This window comes from Haliotis cracherodii, unplaced genomic scaffold, assembly GCF_022045235.1.
Source record: "Haliotis cracherodii isolate W230 unplaced genomic scaffold, xgHalCrac1.p SCAF_11, whole genome shotgun sequence".
NCBI lineage: Eukaryota > Metazoa > Mollusca > Gastropoda > Lepetellida > Haliotidae > Haliotis > Haliotis cracherodii.
In genome coordinates, this window is record NW_027266266.1 from 5,016,674 (window position 1) to 5,035,596 (window position 18,923).

Here is an 18,923-nt window from a genome sequence, read left to right on the forward strand (position 1 = left end):
GTCAGCAGATGGAAAGACCCGAATCACAGTTTCCAGTCCCGTTATGGGATTCGAACCACCTTCTGATCCGAGGTTGGTCAACATGAACAAAGAAGTTAATCCTGTTAGCAAGCTGACATAGTAGAGATGTCATCTGTGGGACTTATTTTGCTCATTTAATATGGTCGTTCCCATGCTAGACAACATGTTTGTTTGTTGTTGGTTAACGCCAAACTCAGAAATATTCCAGTTATATGACGGCGATCTGTAAAAAATCAAGTCTGGACCAGAAAATCCAGTGATTGACATCATGAGCATTGATCCACGCAATTGGGATACAATGACATGCATCAACCAAGTCAGCGAGCCTGACCACCCGATCCTGTTAGTCACCTATTACGGCAAGCATGACACAACAGAGTAACATATCAAACTATACTCACCACCAAAAGAAACGCAAAAAAACATATACAGTAAACTACGGTTATAACGAACTCAAAGGGACTACTAATTTTAGTTCGTTATAACTGCAGTTCGTTATAAGCATATACAGCATAACTACAGCAAATGGACGGGACCAAGAAACAGTTTGTTATATCCATCAGTTGGTTATAAGCGTGTTCGATATAAATGTAGTTTACTGTATGTCGGTTAATATATGAAGAATTACTCATATTCAAGAGACATTAGATTGGTTTCAAGTACAAACGAACATACTGGTTTGTTGTGTGAACAGACACTCATAAACACATCACATGTGACGTCATAGATCAATGAATGCACCTTTTGTCTCGTGCAGGATTAGGGTGTCAAGTTGGGAAATCACGTGCAACATATTATGAAAAGTAAAAAGACACTCTGCGGTAACACTTGACTGCTTGTTAGTTTTGTCATTAATTGATACACATTGGAAACATCTCTTCTTAACAAACATACTTCTCTATATGTTTCTATGGTTCGCGTTTCTTTTGCAGTGAGTATAGTTCTGATCGAAACATACTGTGACTAGTGTATTCAATATTTGTTGAACCAAGGAACCACCCTAGCATGTCTAGGTGCATGTGTAGTTTAACATGAACATTTTTTCACTTACAGCAAATTTGTTGTGGTTGTTTCTTATAATTGGTTTTCCTTGGACACAAAATGTAAACAAAACTATTTTATAAAAGCAACATCTTAAACAAACAGTTTCAGAAAAAGAATAATACCTTGGCAAAACCAAAATGACACTGACAATCGTGGAAATTTAGTTTTATATAAATAAACATATTCAAGCTGCAGCCCTTGTTAAGAAAAGTTTGAATCAGGAAATAACAGATTGAAGTACCTCAATGTCAGCCTTCCACATCCTCTTGTCATAGGAGATGGAGGCGTTGAACTTCTCCATGATCGGGTCTGTTGCCCCAGTGAACCGGCCACCCCACAGCTTACTCCCCTAGTGGGTCAAACAATGAGAGGATATAAACGAATGACATAACAACTCGTGTGGTCTGACGTTGATTAATGAATAATTTGCATACTCGTATATGCAGGGGGCCGACGTATGGTTCTCAGTAGGAAGTGACAACTTGGAGACGATGGCTTGCAGTATATACAGTTTTACTTTATACATGTAGATATATACATACAAAAGACACTATGTGCCAGGTCAGCACATAGTGGTTGTGGTTGTTGTCTAGGTGCCCCAGAGCACCCAGCCTAACCCTAGCTAGGCTAAGGGTAAGACCTTTTTTTTTTCCTTCAATCTCATTGGACCAAAGGCTTATATAGCCAAGATCACCTGACATTTAGTAAGTAATAAATATAAATGTAAACAGTAAATCATCAGTGACATACTTGCACATCTCGTTCAGGATGGCAGACGGTCGATGTACACAAAAATGGGGATTAACAAATTAGGATCAGCATCTTATAAATAACAGCAATTAAGTGTTTCAAGGCATATAGATGTCATGGCTCCAGGGTAATGAGCCTTTGCAATCAAATGTTCTTCACACAATGGGTGTCATAAATCAGTCGCTATAATAGACCACATGCAACCACAATTATCCAGAGTATGTATCTCCATTCTGATCAATAGTCTGGAGACCCGTGAAGACCCGGGGTAGAAAAGGTCTTCGGCAACCCATGCTTGCCGTAAAAGGTGACTATGCTTGTCATAAGAGGCGACTACGGGATTGAGTGGTCAGGATCGCTAACTTGGTTGATGCATGTCACGTATACCGATTACGTGGAACGATGTTCATGGTGTCATCACTGGATTGTCTGGTCCAGACTCAATTATTTACAGACTGCCATCATATAGCTGGAATATTGCTGAGTGAGGTGTTTAACAATAAACCAACCAACCAATACCCTGGACCCATACACCAACATAGCTTCATTTTGGAACAGACGTTAACAGCTCCATCGCCACTGTTGCTTGTTGCTTAATGGGAAGGACGTGTGGCCGAAGAATCTCATCCGATTACCCAGAAACTGTACTAGGTCTGTTCTACCAGTGTAGGAGATGGCAGCCCACATCATCACAGTGTTGCCACTAAATCTGTCCACTTCCTGTAGGCAGTTTGTACATAATGTTCCCCACGTTTATATATCCCAACAAGTGATGTTGCACGTGCATGTCATGTTGGTGTGTTTCAGTGCCAGGCTCTCACTTGGTTGTGTTTTGTGATTTTTCCATCTTTTCATCAAATTTCTGTTGTACCTCATTCTTTCCACACAAATCAATCCCAATCCAATCCAAGTGACCAATTCATTGTTGGTATCATGTTTATATGGACACACTCTGTAAGATATTTATGATTCTACTATTTGCTCGGGTTTATTTTGCAGAGTACAATATGCTTTAAATAAAATTATGTGTACAACCTATTGCTGTCTACCTCCTATTGCAGTCTACCATCTACTACTGTCAACCACCTACTGCAGTCTACCACCTACTGCAGTCTATGACCTATTTGCAGTCTACCACCTACTGCAGTCTATGACCTATTTGCAGTTTACCATCTACTGCAGTCTACGACCTACAGCAGTCTACCATCTACTGCAGTCTACCATCTACTGCAGTCTACCATCAATTGCAGTCTACCATCTATTGCTGTCTACCACTTACTGCAGTCTACCATCTACTGCAACCTACCACCTACTGCAGTCTACCATCTATTGCAGTCTACCATCTACTGCTGTCTACCACCTTTGCATTCAGTTATACTGATGATATTCAAAAACACAAAAAGAATTCTTTTATTTTACAGAGATCCTTCCGCATGACAGTAAACATTCAGCCGTGCTTGCCATGGTAATGCCACCAGCTGTTACATGGTGTTTTTCAGGAAATCAACATTCATTCTCTGAACACTTCATCATGTTTATTTATTCTATAAAAATAATAATAAAAGTAACATACCAAGTACATGTGACCTTAAACTAATCACCATCAATAAGACTACAATTAATAATATATCAAAACATTTCACATATACAACCAAATGAGTCAATGTGATTATATTGTCATCTCCACCACAGCAGCCTGCTGGGTAAGTGTCCATCTTCCTGAGGCAAGGGAGTTAACTGACAGTAAAAGTCCAGTTTCCACCCTTACCAAACTAGGCTGGAATTTCTGGGCTCGATCATAGCGCCACCAGTGGCTATTTAGAGTTATATCCCATCTATACCCTTCCTCCTATTGACCAATCAGATTCCGCATCACACATCACTTGCATGTGCTTCAAATAATATGGCGGCGCCCAGTGAAGACAATATCTATACTGTAATATAACTGGTCTTACTTCTTGAAGACCATTAAATTATGTGAGCACCTTGATTAAAAACATGAAAAGATATGGAAAATATCTGTTGATGCTAAGTTGATGGAACACATGCTGGGCAAATCCTGCAATCGATCGAAATCTGCAAGGCAGTTTACCAACAGGATGTCGACTGGACTATGCATAGACTAATTAGTTCCGCCAGAAAATAACTCCATAATTCCAGCCTAGTTAGGCAAGGGTGAAAACTGGACTTTTATAGGCAGTTAACTCCCTACCCTCAGGAAGATCGGTAAGTGTCATACTGCTGATAAATCTCCCAACAGCATACATTGAATGTTGTAGTGCTCAGTATCACGAGGGGAACATGTGGTTTTAAGTGTCCTGTGTTAGCATTGTTTTACACCACAAATGTTTGTAAAAGAATTAAAACAAATTGAAAAATGATAGAAAACAGCTGTTCATTTGGGCTAAGTTAACTTGTCCTGAGTCACGTGACTTTCATGGACTCATATTAAATCAATGTACAGCTTTTTGGCTTCGAAGCGTGAATAAGGGGAATAAGGGATTCTTCCACTCAAATTTTTTTATTTCGCTCCCTGGTGGGATGCATTGTATTTTGTCACGATCATATGAACCAATCAGATCTCAACATTTTGACATGGACGGATGATAAGATGGCATATCACTGCTACCTGATGCTGCCACAACACTGTCACTCCTTGAAATCAAACTTGTATCTTCAGTGGCCACCCAATCCTCAAAACAGATCATCCTACGTGATCACAGTTCCAGCTTCATTGAAATAACAACCTAAAATAACCTTAAAACTGTGAAAATCTCTGTAATGGATTTATGCAAAGTGTGCACACAGCTTTTTACATTTTTACCTCCATAAATGGAAAATAGTAAGAAGAAGTCAATTTTTAGTAAGAAATCAACAATAAGAACTTAACAGACTGCTTATGCCACCATGTCAACCTTGTGACAGGTGTCATCATCCATTTAAATGAGTCTCAACCAGACAATCCACTGATTGACATCAGCATTGATGTAAGCAATTGGGATGGGATGACATGCATCAACCAAGTCAGCGAGTCTGCTAAAGCATGGGTTGCCAAAGATCAATTCTAACCCGGATCTTCACGGGTTCAACCATATTAACCACACGATACACTATCAGTCTACTCATTGGATCACATAATACACACCTCCCCCGCTCCTTCATGCTTCGAGTCCGCCATCTTGGATGTACCTCAGTATCTGGAAAATACAACACATCGTAAACCAAAGATAAGGTATTCATTCAAGGACTGAAACAATGACCGGCAAGAATTAGTGCATCGTGGTATGAGTAATATATTTTATTGTCATGATTGGTTGGTTGGTTGATTTGTTGTTAAAAATGCTGCACTCAGCAATATTCCAGCTATATGACGGCGGTCTGTACATAATCGAGTCTGGACCAGACAATACAGTGATTGATATCATGAGCATCGATCCACGCAATTGGGATCGATGACATGTATCAACCAAGTCAGCGAGCCTGACCACCTGATCCCCATAGTCGCCTTTTACGACAAGCATAGTCGTCTTTTACAGCAAGTATGGGTTGCTGAAGACCTATTCTACCCCGGAATCTTCACGGGTCTTATTGTCATGAAACAAAATGCTAAATCATAAACATAATACTAATAGAACAAGCTATAATATACCAGTCTTGTGAGTTAAACACAAAGAACATAATTCTCTGTTTATTACCGAAGAAGATGTCTTCACACAGAGACGAATTTTAGTGTTTACTTGCAAAGACAGCTGGTCGCAACAGCAGAGGAGCGTCAATTTGTCTAATGACGTCAACAATCTTCAGCTATGATGTCGTTTCTAGTGTGATGTCATTCAGACCTCACGTCACAATAAAATTTGAATGACGTCAACAATGCCGTCTGAATGACGTGATATGACCGAAGAGCACATATGGTTTTTATGAACCCTGATATGTTTGCTATCGTAGGTAATAAGTATTGATATGTGACGGAGTCATACTGTAAATCATGAAATAAATGTGAGCATGTAATTATCACTAATTACAGTCAAGTCCCATTAATCTGACATGGTTGAAGAAGTATCAACATCCATGATAAAAATTCGGACAACTACATGATAGTTAACGATACAAACACATTGTAACAAAAAAATGAAAAATTAAATATTTATATTTTTATGTTGCATTGTTAGCGGAATATGTTTTCTAATCATAATCATAATGAGATGGAGGTAATCTGAGCATGTAATTGATCCTGTTTTGTTTATTTAAAGTATTATTTAAAGGATTAACGAGACAGATTAAAGAGTGATTTCAATAATTTGTTGCAAATTTGTTGTGTTGGAGTTGGAGTGCGAGACAATTGGAAAACGGGTCTAAATAGCACTGACGTAATTGGTTCCCATTTTTAGTGTCGGGTAAAGCTGATTGTTGGATTAACGAGTGTTAGATTAACGAGACTTGTCTGCAACACAAAAAATGCAAGTGTCCCATGCTCTCAATCCTAAAGTAACACATTTTCATCTGAACTTATTGCAGTATAGTGTCATGTCCGGTTCACTGCACAAAGGCATAAACAATGACATATATAACAAATATGAAACGTCAACGCCAGAGAATAATCAGTTTTGACTATCGGCTAAAACAGATTCCACTAGACGAGAAAGGCAAAATTGTGGTGAAAATCATAAGAATGGATAACTGAAAATATCTAACACAAGGTTTTATTGTGAAAAGGGTAAGCATGTCCTGCTCTACCAGTAGCTCACAGTAAACAATGTAATTGAGCTTTACATTTAGTCTTCTTCTCACCAGGTACTGACTGTCATGTATGGTTAAGTTGATCAAGCAGTCAACCTGGTTGAATTATCTGCTCACTCATATAATGAGTGAGTATGGTTTTACGTCGCTTTTAGCAATATTCCAGCAATATCACGGCGGGGGACACCAGAAATGGGCTTCACACAATGTCCCCATGTCGGGAATCATGCCCAGGTCTTCGGCATGACCGCTTGAACCACAAGACTACCCGACCACCCACCCACCCATATAATGAACATGACCAGAACAGTAACAGCTGTCGTGGTGAATACACCACACTGCTCATTGACAACCACTAAGAACAGTTGGAACCTGTACAATCTGAGTTAGTGTCCCAACCCATCTCATTTGAATATGCATTATATGAAATTTCCTGCTTTTGATTTCATGGACGTTAGATCACATATAAGTTAAGTTAAGTTTGTGAACATGGAAAATAATCAGTCGAACTGCTTTCAATCCACACTAAATCGTGGTAATCTTAGTCTACAGTCTTGACGTCTTAGTTTATTATAGGTCTTCAGCAAACCATGCTTACTGTAAATAGCGACTATGCTTGTCGTAAGAGGCGACTGACGGGATCGTGTGGTCAGGCTCGCTGACTTGGTTGATGCATGTCATCCTATCCCAACTGCGTGGATCGATGCTCATGATATCAATCACTGGACCATCTGGTCCAGACTCGATTATTTACAGACTGCCTTCATATAGCTGGAATATTGCTGAGTGTGGCGTTAAACAACAAACAAACAAACAAAACAAATTTACAGTTCAAAGGTAGTGCTACTCGCACTAATTGCAGGTCACATTTTAGGCTGGGGGTCAACATTGGCATACATTCGGTGACAGGTTAACTTTCATTATATACAGTGTTGTGGAGGGGTTTATCTAGGATTCCAAACTTCGGCTTTTAGCAGGCAAATTGGGAAAATATTTCGTAAATTCAGGGTCATTTTAACATTGCGTTCATTATAACACCCATTCCTCTTTACTGGTCCTGTTGGCACTGCAACACAAGTCACCTCCACAATGCTATAAAAGGAGCTGCAACCATGTTAACTTGAATTGGGGTGTTCTAAAATGTCAGGAACATTTGCTGCAGTCCTGGGGCTGTATGTGATCATCTGAACAGGTCTAGGTAATTCACTCTCAGTGCATTTCTTCTTAATTATTTTATTGGGCAAGTTTGATATTTAGTCCTGGGATTTTTCAGTTGGATTCCAAACTATCTACCCTTTGCAGGGAAATTGGGCAAAAATTGTTAATCTGTTCAAAATGGGGTTTATTTTCTTATTTTCAAATTGTATTCAATACAATAATGCAAATTAATCCTCTTCCTCTTTTATGGGGGCTGCCTCCGTGGTCTAGTGGTAGAGCATCCACCCGGAGAGCAGAAGGTCCTGGGTTCGATCCCTGGCCGCGTCATACCAAAAGACTTTAAAAGATGGTACTTGTTGTTACCCTGTCTGGCGCTCGGCGTTAAGGGGCTAAAGCAAGGACTGGTCGGCTCGGAGTCGGAGGGGTATTCATGTTAAACTGTGGCATGGTATCTCTGTGGGCTGAATAGGAATTACAAAATGGGCATCCAGTGAGTTATTAGTGCTGGAATCAAGAGTTCTACCCACTTGTGACAAGCTTGTTGACACCTCTGCATACCAATCAGTGAACTGTTGTTGGTTCAATTATTTTATTGACTTTCAACTTCCGGTCAGCATGTGTGATTTTTTTAAGGAAAACACTGTTTATTGTTTTTACGGAAGTGCTCCACTCAGCGCTAATAAGCGGTGCTATTTGCTGTTTGATTGGATTAAGGTAAGGGTATGTATCATTCTACTGGGGATGGGGTGGGGGAGTCACATTGATATTGAGTCACATTTTTGGCTGGGGGTCATCAGTTGTATTAATTTGGAGACGCATTGATTTCCAGATTTACCGTACCTTACAAATACAAACTTGGGCAACTTTTTCTCAGATTAAAAAAGCTCGTAGCAATCAGCTGGATAAACGGATACCACATTAATAAAAAGTAGGAATGGGTATTGGATGTTTAAAGTGTATCAAAATATTTTACAATGCACAATCAGAAGCAATTTGAATCATCAATGCAGGAAATGAAGTTCAAAAATGTAACAAAACAAGATGCTGGAACAGGATAACGATTATTCATTTAATAAATACGCAAGGATGCACTCACGAAGTGATGACTTGGTCTTACCCCACTGCCACAGAAGAACTCCAGAATGCGAACTTGCATTTTTGAATTACAGAAGCATTTCGAAGGTACATGTATTTGGCAAGTGAATAACATTAAACACAACAAATATCACAATTTGAATTCACCCAGTATACCGAGCACTAAAACATGATATTGTGATACGTATAATGAAAGAATATACCTCAATTTACCGATATACCGGTAATACCACGCACCCTTAATGAAAAGATAAATCAACCTAGACTGTGATAAAACATTTCCCAAACAACAACCTTGGACATAGCTGTGCAACAGAACAAAGCCGACACTTACAGAATATCTGCAGCCTCCGTACCAGCGTCCCTGCTGCCTAATGTGATGTCAGGCAAGTGACAAATTTCGTTCCATATGTGGAGAGTCAACACGTTTGATTGAAAATCAATGGCTGATATTGGCTGTGCCTGTGTGATGTGACTGTACACGAGCATGTTATAAAGGATAAATCAACTAACAGCTCTGCCTCTGTCAAATAAATCAAGACATTGCCAACCGGAACTAATCAATTATGATTTTATTAATAAGTAGGACTGACACCATATGCACTAACATGAACGCCAGTTGTCTCCCTTTGACTATATGGCCCCACATTTTATTGCCCTGTTTGAACCTGCACTGACATAAACATCTACAGCATGGTTTGAAAATAACTTGTCCAAGGCTTGTAAAATTTTAGGACTAGTGACATTACTTTATGGACAACTACTTATCATCAGGTATATAGCAAGTCTGGAGCAGTTTTGTTAACATGCAATTTCCAGTGTTAACATGTTCAGGATAATGTGTTCATTAGGAAAACTGGCACCCTTTCCATAGAGGTGCATTTTCTGCTCAAAATACGAACATCACTGAACCTTCAGGCTTAAGATAAGAACCTTCAGGATTAAGGAACATATTTCATTGAAAAGAAAAATTAAAGTCATAAAAAATATTAAAAAGAAGCCAAGAGATTTTCTTCATTTCCTCATACTGAAAGAATCTAGACTTACCAAATATAACAGACTTGCATGGGCTGTACTGCATTTACCGTATTCGACGTAAAAAGCGCCCCGCTCTAATAAGCTCCAACGGCGATATTTGCTAATATATTGACTAGTGAACAATCCCAATCAGCACCCCTTCCTATTGATCAATGTACACAAGACTTATTTATTTGTGTATAATATACACTTGTGTGTTATATGCGCTTTAATTATGGGCAATTAAATTCTGGAAAAATATATCTGTCGTATGTCAACATTTCCGGCTGTCAGCATAAACCACAAAATTTACGATCTTTCAGCTCGTTTTTTTTTCACCAAAATAATTTTCTAATAAGACCCCCCTATTTCTAATTTTGAGAGCACCCTGGGCGCTTATTACGTCGAATACGGTATTTGTTTCAGGCTCTCATAAAGATTACTTGCAGACTGGTTGAAAGGTTGGTCAAGGACGTTTAATAAAACGACTACATTAAATATAATACAAGCTGTTGTGTATATTGATGTAGTCATAAACTTAGCGTATTACAGTACTCAAGTACTTTCGCAAATATAAAAAATGGTGCCATGGCACTGTAGCTCACCTGAATATGTAGTCAGCACTTTAGAAAACAAAGACACACAAAAACAAAAGTTGATGTCAACACTGATATTTAAATATTGTCTGCATAAATTTTAAAAACTAATACTAAAATCTACCGTGTATGACCGTAGAATAAGAATATGTTGACATCTAATCGTGAAACTACAACAAATATTACTTTTAACGAGTCAAAGTACGGCAGTTATTAGATATGTATCCATTCTCTGTCAACTAATGTTCGTTTAAGGGTGTCAATAGCAGTAATATGATCGTGGTTGCTGTAAATAATGGTGAGTTGGTGCTGTCACGGAATGTGATAAAGCGGAACGGGGCAAACCGAAGCTGTAAGTATCGGAGGGACACAGGATTTCGCCAAAACTAATGTTAATTTAACTGAATGAAATTTTGATTAAAATTGATAAAATACATTTCGAGATAACAAACATGAGTAAAGATATACAATGAACACTTTTTATTACCGATGGTGTAACAACAGGATTAACTTGCATAATATAATATGTATTTGTTGATATTCTATTTCCGATGATGATGAGACATAGTTTCAGGTTGGAGGTCAGGCTTATCTACCGCACATAACATTTCGAAACAGATTTCAAGGACCAAGTTAATACCTCGGCTTATCTATGAGATCGGCTTATCTACGGTCATATACGGTAATGAATTGAACATGATATGACGTCATCACAAGGAGAAACATGTCTGCCATTGACCGCTCCCTCAGTTTCCAACTTTCAGTGCAGAAGAAATTTACAGAGTAAATATGTATTTTGAGAGAATTTAAGAGCAGGGTCAAAAGAAGGTAAAATATTAAAATATGGCCACAAAAAATAACTTATCCCACAAATAGCAGAATAGATACCAAATTTCAATACATTTTTACAAACAATGACTCAGTTATGGCCATAAATAGCTTTCAATATGGCTGCCGTGTGTGAGTTCAAACGACATCTCATGTGAAAATCAGTTTGAAATTATAACACACTTACAGGAACAATCTTGGCAGCTAATGGAAACACCTCAGTGGAAACAATTCATGTTTTCAAAAAGCCCAAGAAGGCAAAACTATCTCCCCAACACATCTACCGGCCAACTGATCATGTATTTGTCGACAAAATCTGTGCACATATTTAGGTGAAAACAACAGTGATCAAGAGGAGTGAGTGAGTGAGTATGATTTACGCTGCTTTTAGCAATATTCCAGCAATATCACAGCGGAGGACACCAGAAATGGGCTTCACACATTGTACCCATGTCGGGAATCGAACCCGGGTCTTCAGCATGACGAGCGAATGCTTTAACCACTAGGGTGATCGAGAGGAGGTAACATCAAACACAACAGTTTTGAAAAGTGCAACAGTCCTTACCACAGCTCCAGATAACTGTTTGAGCTATTGAGATTTTACTCTAGGCTTTCTATTTTAATTAGGTTATTACATTTTTCATTTGGTGACCAACATTTTTTTCACTCATATATTCATCACTCTGTTGGTTTTTTTTCCAAAATTAGTGAACATTTTAAGATTTAAAAAAAAGGAAATAATGTTTCAGATGTATATAACTGTTCTAAATATATAGGCTTGACTCGGAATGTAAATTAGCCCGTAATTGTGTTTCGGAAATTAGCTACTTTGTACGTATGCTGAAAAAGCTTCATTGGGTATTTCCATGTGCTGTTTTTTTATATTTGAGTTTTTCATTTAATGCATGCGTTTCTGTACACAAGTTGATTGAAAGTAATTTGGTTTTCAATATTTTTGGGGGGTATTTTACGCAAATATGATGCTTATCTGTAGCTCTGCCTTACCATTGCAACATTTAGGCAGACGTCAAACTTCCATAGTTACGATATATAAAATTGGATTGTTTTCATCTGAATTTTTTAAAGCTTCTGACAGGAAATTTTGGGCAAAAAATCTGAACCCTCCCACAAAAGGTCTTGCCTTCTATGAATAACACAGATAAATCGTCTTCAAGTGAACGTTGATAACATGTTTTGAAAGTGCATGAAATCCACATATATAATGTATACAGTTATTTATCTAGACCTGCTCAGAGGTCGATTATCCTTGCAAACAGCTGTAGCCGATGTTACTAAAAACTCCAAATGGGATTAAATTTCCTATTTCATGTTAATAAAGTCATAACTATAAATGTGATGGCTAGGTCCGGGTGACTCATGTCACTGATAACATGCATGAAATCCCCCGCCAATATGACATGTCCGGTTGTGTGCAATGCATTAGCTCCTGTGAACTATGTTCACTGGGCCTTTTTGTAAATGGCATAATTGCAGCACTAAAAAAAGTTATTACTGGTGTTGTTTTGCCATCTGCAGTTTATGATCCGTGTCCATGAAACTTTTGGAGGAACATACACACAAGCAATGCAGAACTTACCAACAAGAAAGGAAATGTATTCAATACTGCGAGATGACACTATGCGCGAAGTTTAGTGAAGAAATATGGTACATTTTTCAGGGTCTGCTCCGGAAACGAGGACTACCACCATTTTCAGTCTAATTCAAAGTTGTTGCCATGAAAACTCAAAAAATGATTTTTCTAAAAATCCCATCCTATCAAAAGGCACCAGTTCACCACTAGACCTATCTATGTGCCACGTTTGGTTAAGAAATATGGTACGGTTTTCAACATCTGCTCTGGAAACGAAATGTGACAGACGGAAGGATGGAAGGACGGCACCCATTCCCATATCCCCCTTCCACTTCATAGCGGGGGATAAAAAGGACCATCAAACATGAAGAGGCCATTATGTTTGAATAAACATTATTGCACATTAATTAGTATTAACAGTTCCCTGACAAATAGTCTAAGAGGTATATGTGTGTAATCATTGTTATCGTTGCTTACTTGTTGACATGACCGATAGCTTGGCTGCGGGAATGTTTTATGACAGAAATGCAGTGCTCCAGATAAGCTGCGTATATGCGTAAAATACGCATCAGAAATGCAGAAACACGCAGTAAAATAAAATCCAAGCGTATCAAATACGCAACGAACATTACAGATACGCTACAAAAATAAAACTTGTGCGTATCATCAAAATATTGTGAAGTAACCCTGCGTATTCGATTAGCAAATCAGCAACTTATTTTGAAATTATAAACGGACATTCCGTCAAGCTTGCCAATCTCCACGATGACAGTTACATCATGATCATTTGCCATCACACTTTCTTGTGGAAGTATCATCTTATAAAGATCTCGAACCCACACGACACCAGTTTGCAGGGACTAGATGAATAATGTTTTGAAATATTTAACTTAAATACCCACATGTGAAAAAACTAGTGGGTAACAGAAATTTGAATACCCAGATAGAATTACTGATACCCAATGATTATAAAATGCATGGGTAAAATACCCACAACACCAAAAGCTAATCTGGACCTCTGGAGATGGGGTCACTCTTGGGAAGTAGCCCACTCCCACACACTTGACAAGAAGTCCAGTAGACCCCATTGGCATGTTATTTGTTTGTTTGTTTGTTTTTTTGTTTAACTCGCACTCAGCAATATTCCAGCTATATGACGGCGGCCTGTAAATAATCGAGTCTGGACCAGACAATCCAGTCATTGATACCATGAGCAACGATCAAGGCAATTGAGATACGATGACATGCATCAACCAAGTCAGTGAGCCTGACAACCCGATTCCGTAAGTTGCTGAAGAGCTATTCTACCCAAGGTCTTCATGGGTCCGAACACATTTCTTGTGTTTCCTGCCGTGATATTGCTGGAATATTGCTAAAAGCAGCATAAAACCTTACCCATCCACTCACTCACTCACTTATGGGTCTGATTGGCATGTACCTGGGATACTACAGTAGTAGGGGCACTATTGGGGCTATTTTCACTATTGCAATAGTACCCCACATTATAGCAATAGTACTGCAATAGCAGCAAACAAACTTAAATGCTTGATAAATATTATATCAATAAACTTAATAGAAATGAATAAAGTATTTCTGACAATCTCAAAGATGGCCATTCTCCTTCCTGTCCCTACACAAACCAAAGGGGAGGTAACTCTAATATGAAGTCGGTGTAGTCCATGCTAACCAACACAGACTCAGGTTCAATATTCACATAATGTATGTATTATTTATAACTAATTGCAACTATTACAGCTATTGATAATTATGCATTTTATCGATGACACTATTGGTATTTTTAAATTCCTATTGATATAGTACGATCATAAGGCAAACAATTGCCGTATATATTGTGGGAAATGCTGTTTATAAACTGCAGATATACCGTAAACCACAGGATAACGATTGGTGCCGTAACACATGTTATGTTTTTTGTTCAATTACACTGCTCATATCCATCACGACAAACGTATTTCGTTATCGTCCAGAGATCTAGAATAGCTCAGAACTAGAACATCTATAATTTCTGTGTTGGACTGTGTTGGATAAATTGTGGACATTCCGCGGTATCATTTTATGAAGATGTGAAGATGACATGGCAGGTAGGTTTTGAAACCAAAGATGTACGCGTGTGTTGAAAAGTCTTGGAATCGTTTGATAAATATTTATTACCATTAAAACTTATGTCCTTGTTGTCAAATGGTCGACGTGGGTGGGTGTTTACATGACGTTACCCGTTTACACAATAACCAATGAAAAATGTGTGTTATCATGACGTCATATTGACTTGTCAGATCACTCATATAAGCTCCGCCCACTAGAGTGCGGTAGTTCCTACCGCAGATGCCCCTATAAACCCCATTTCACCTCACCTAGCTCACCCTCAACCAGCCTCACATAATGTACATGTGTATGAACTTAAGTATTGGGTAGTCATGCTTTTGTTGCTTTTGGATATTCACATGCACATGTAGCGGTCATTAAATGTCCGAGTACCGTGATGGAATTCGAACCACAGACCTTCTGATCCGAGGTCAGACGCCTTGTCCACATGACCAAAGATGTTAACCCCGTCAGCAAGCTGACAAGGTAAAGATGTCATCTGTAGGATGACTCCACACCCTGCTACATTCTCCCCTGTCAACAGAAGGCACGTCCCGGGCCGCATATTAGGGTACTGAGACTTATTTTGCTGAAATTTGATATGAACGTGCTCAGCCCGACGTTGGGCGCCAATGTAGCGGCCATAAAATTTCCGAGTCCCACGATGGGATTAGAACCATGGACCTTCTGACCCGAGGTCGGACACCTTGTCCACATGACCAAAGTGGTTAGGATGTCATCTGTAGGGTGACTCCACGCCCTGCTACACACAGTATGTACAATTAATAACCATGAGCTGTTGTTACCTAATCCTCATTTTCAGCAGCTGCTGTTGTATAAGTCATAACTGGAATTATATTACCCGGTACTCTATGTTGATAATGAATACATATCAGACAGCTGGGAAATACAAGAATATGATGGCAGTCATAGAGATTATTACACGAATCGAGTATGTGTGTCATACTAATTATATGAAACGAGCGTAAGAATTCTTGTATTTCACACACAATGCCATCTGGATGACATGAACAATACAATGGTGTGAGTGAAATGATATTTGCACCAGCGAACATAGGATTTTTATTAACCATGTGGGTAATAAATAGAAGATATTATGTGTATGGTGAAATATCATGTTTCTCATGACAGGGGAGAGGCAGTGGGGTAGCCTAGTGGTAGCTAGTGGTGGAAAAACTTTTCCACTTTATCAACTCGAGTTGATAGATCTATATTTGATATCAAAAGAAATTTGGGTGAGATCCTCGATAAAATAGTACTTAAAAGATCCGATTTGAATGAAATTGTCTGAAACAATACTACGGGGGCGATTTTGTGATTTTAGTAATCATGCACTTAACTTTTTAGAAGATACATCACATCAGTATTTATCATATCCAATGACCTGACTAACCTCTATCACCTCTAGCCGAGAGTCTGAGTCAAGACAAGCTCCCACAGCCCCTCTGATCTCCATCGACTGTGGTCCTCGGGGACATCCAGCTCCAAGTTGATGAATAGAAAAATACGGTACTCACCTTTGTGAATCTCTCGGGTCTGCAAACTCCTTCGTAGGAAAGATCAGCAACAGTCAGTGTTGATTAGCGTCAACTCGAGATACAGTCTTCCCGACCCGACTACCCCGACGGCGAGTAGATTCTACGTAAACAACGGTAAAGTCGTTAGGCACCTACACTTGGACAGCTGTGGTGTGCAGTTACTTGTCAATTGCCGTCGATGACACTGCCTCAAAACCTGTCTTGATAGATATGCCAATGACAACGTGCACTTTTAAACTCGATACTTAACCAAACTGCAGTCTGAAGTTTGCAAACTCACTCGCGTACGGCCTTGACATAGGCCCTTGAATCGTAACCCGGAAGTAAATAAGCGCGAATAAATCTAGACTTGCTTCGCGTCCTAAATAGGTATCCTCCTTGACAGTCTGCTCTATTTCTGCATGTGCTAACTGTTGTTCTGTGTAGTGTAACTGATACAAGTGTTGAAGCTGAATGGTAGTCATTTGGGTCATATTCTAAACGTGTTCTTTTCTCTCAACAGTTTAAGTAATCTCATATCATCGAATCTCAGTGTATTTGGCTAACATCTATTTAAATTAATGTGATTTTATCTTTTTCTCACTTCTGATAAAAAAAAAATAAGATCAAAAGTTATTTTTTCATTCCAATCTTAAATATTCAAATATTCTTTCGTAACATAATAATGATAATTCGTTATTCAGAATTAAAAAGGCCCCGTGGCCCAGAGTGAGTGAGTGAGTGAGTGAGTTGGGTTCAACGCCACTTTTAACAGTATTCCAGTTGTATCGCGTTGTGTCAGCTTAATGTGGGAGGAAAGTCCGAAGTGATGCAGGTCTCAGACATTTACCACTTCGGTGAAACCCACGAGCACGGGTATGGTGCTGACAAACCTAGAAACATAATCGGGCCGAACCGGGAATCGAACCCACAATCATAGGTTTCTGTCGTGCCCAAGGGACGCAACTCTGCACAGCCAATCGCGGCGCCTTAGACGACTGGGACACCCGTACCCCCTGTGGCCCAGAGTACAACACTTAAGACAGATGCACATATATATTATGTGTGGACAACATACATGTAATTAACAATTAGCTGAATTAGTATTCACCAAAGTAAAGTATATCCAACGACGATGTCCTTTGTATATTTTTTTCACTACTCTCTCTATAAACGGACATATGAACAATTGATATCCATATTAAAAAATATTTAAGTTTGAATGTTCTCAAGGTAACTGATCATGAGGAATAATGCCGTCACCGTCACGTTGTTCCTGAATCTATAAACTGCACGACATCATCAACAAATGACAATATCTTGACATCAATATATTCATTGACCAAAAACGTCCACGAATGTAATTCTTTTGTAAAATCTTTCTTAATAAAAATTATGAAAGAAATATTCTTTCGTAACATGATGTTTATAGGTTCTATTGTACAGGGAGTCTGTAAAAGATGTAGAGTTGCGTCCCTTAGCTGTGCCAGCTCTGTCATCTTCAAGTTTGTCATCCTCCTCAACACACGCTAGACTTGATTTAAGGTTTAATGTAATATTTCACAAAATGAGGTTTATGGGTTTAGTTCAATTCAGCTTGGGACGTTGGTTGGTTTGTTGTTTTACGCCGCACTAAGCAATATTCCAGCTATATGACGGCAGTCTGTAAATAATCGAGTCTGGACCAGACTATCCAGTGACTGATATAATGAGCATCGATCCACGCCGTCGGGGTACGATTACACGCAATCAACCAAGTTACCGAGCTCGACTACCCGATCCATTTAGTAGCTTCGTACAACTAGCATAGGTTGCTGTGCACCAACTAAGCCCGATTCGAGTAACATGTCAATTTCGATATTAGCGGTCGCTGATACACAGCTACAAACCCCTCATTTAGTAACGTCTGGCGTTGACTCTGCAACGTTTTTCAAAAAAATATTCTGGCCCAGACTCGATTATTGCTGTCAAATAGATGCAATATTGATGAGTGTGCCGTTAAATAACAGAGAAAGATCCATAAATGTATGACCAACTGTCAAACAAACACAAATGTACGTAACAGAATGACATCATTAAGTTACCCTCAAATAATATTATATTTTACGTACGCTTCTGTTCCTTTAGGTAGGCCAAATGTATTTTTAACAATCACCATTCCATCTTTCTCTCAGGTGTACTATCGTGTTCAAACTGAGAATGTAACCTCGTGCCCAGTATCACACACAAAGTGTAATGCCTCAATTGTGATAATTTAGTTGGGAAATGTTTCGAGGTTCTGACAGCCTCGATTATCCAGTATTATATCTCCAATCTGTTATGATACCTACATGAAAAACTGGATAATCGAATTTGAAGTTCTGAGTGCATGCAGTGGTGTTTGAATCCCTAGTCCAATGTATCAGTGAGTGAGTGAGTTGTGCTTAACGCCGCTTTTAACAG

General features: G+C 38.9%; 1 protein-coding gene across 1 annotated transcript in view; it reads right to left on the bottom strand.

Moving 5' to 3' along the window:
• LOC139456135 (argininosuccinate lyase-like) overlaps positions 1-16,793 on the bottom strand; it is a 35,189-nt gene extending 18,396 nt beyond the window's left edge. Inside the window, exons 1-3 of the mRNA XM_071237671.1 lie at positions 16,482-16,793; positions 4,961-5,012; positions 1,307-1,414 (exon numbers count right to left, since the gene is read on the bottom strand). Of these exons, the coding sequence (XP_071093772.1) occupies positions 1,307-1,414; positions 4,961-4,993 (141 nt within the window). The 5' untranslated portion in view covers positions 4,994-5,012; positions 16,482-16,793. The remainder of the gene's footprint in view (positions 1-1,306; positions 1,415-4,960; positions 5,013-16,481) is intronic.
• Between the last annotated feature and the right edge of the window lie 2,130 nt (positions 16,794-18,923).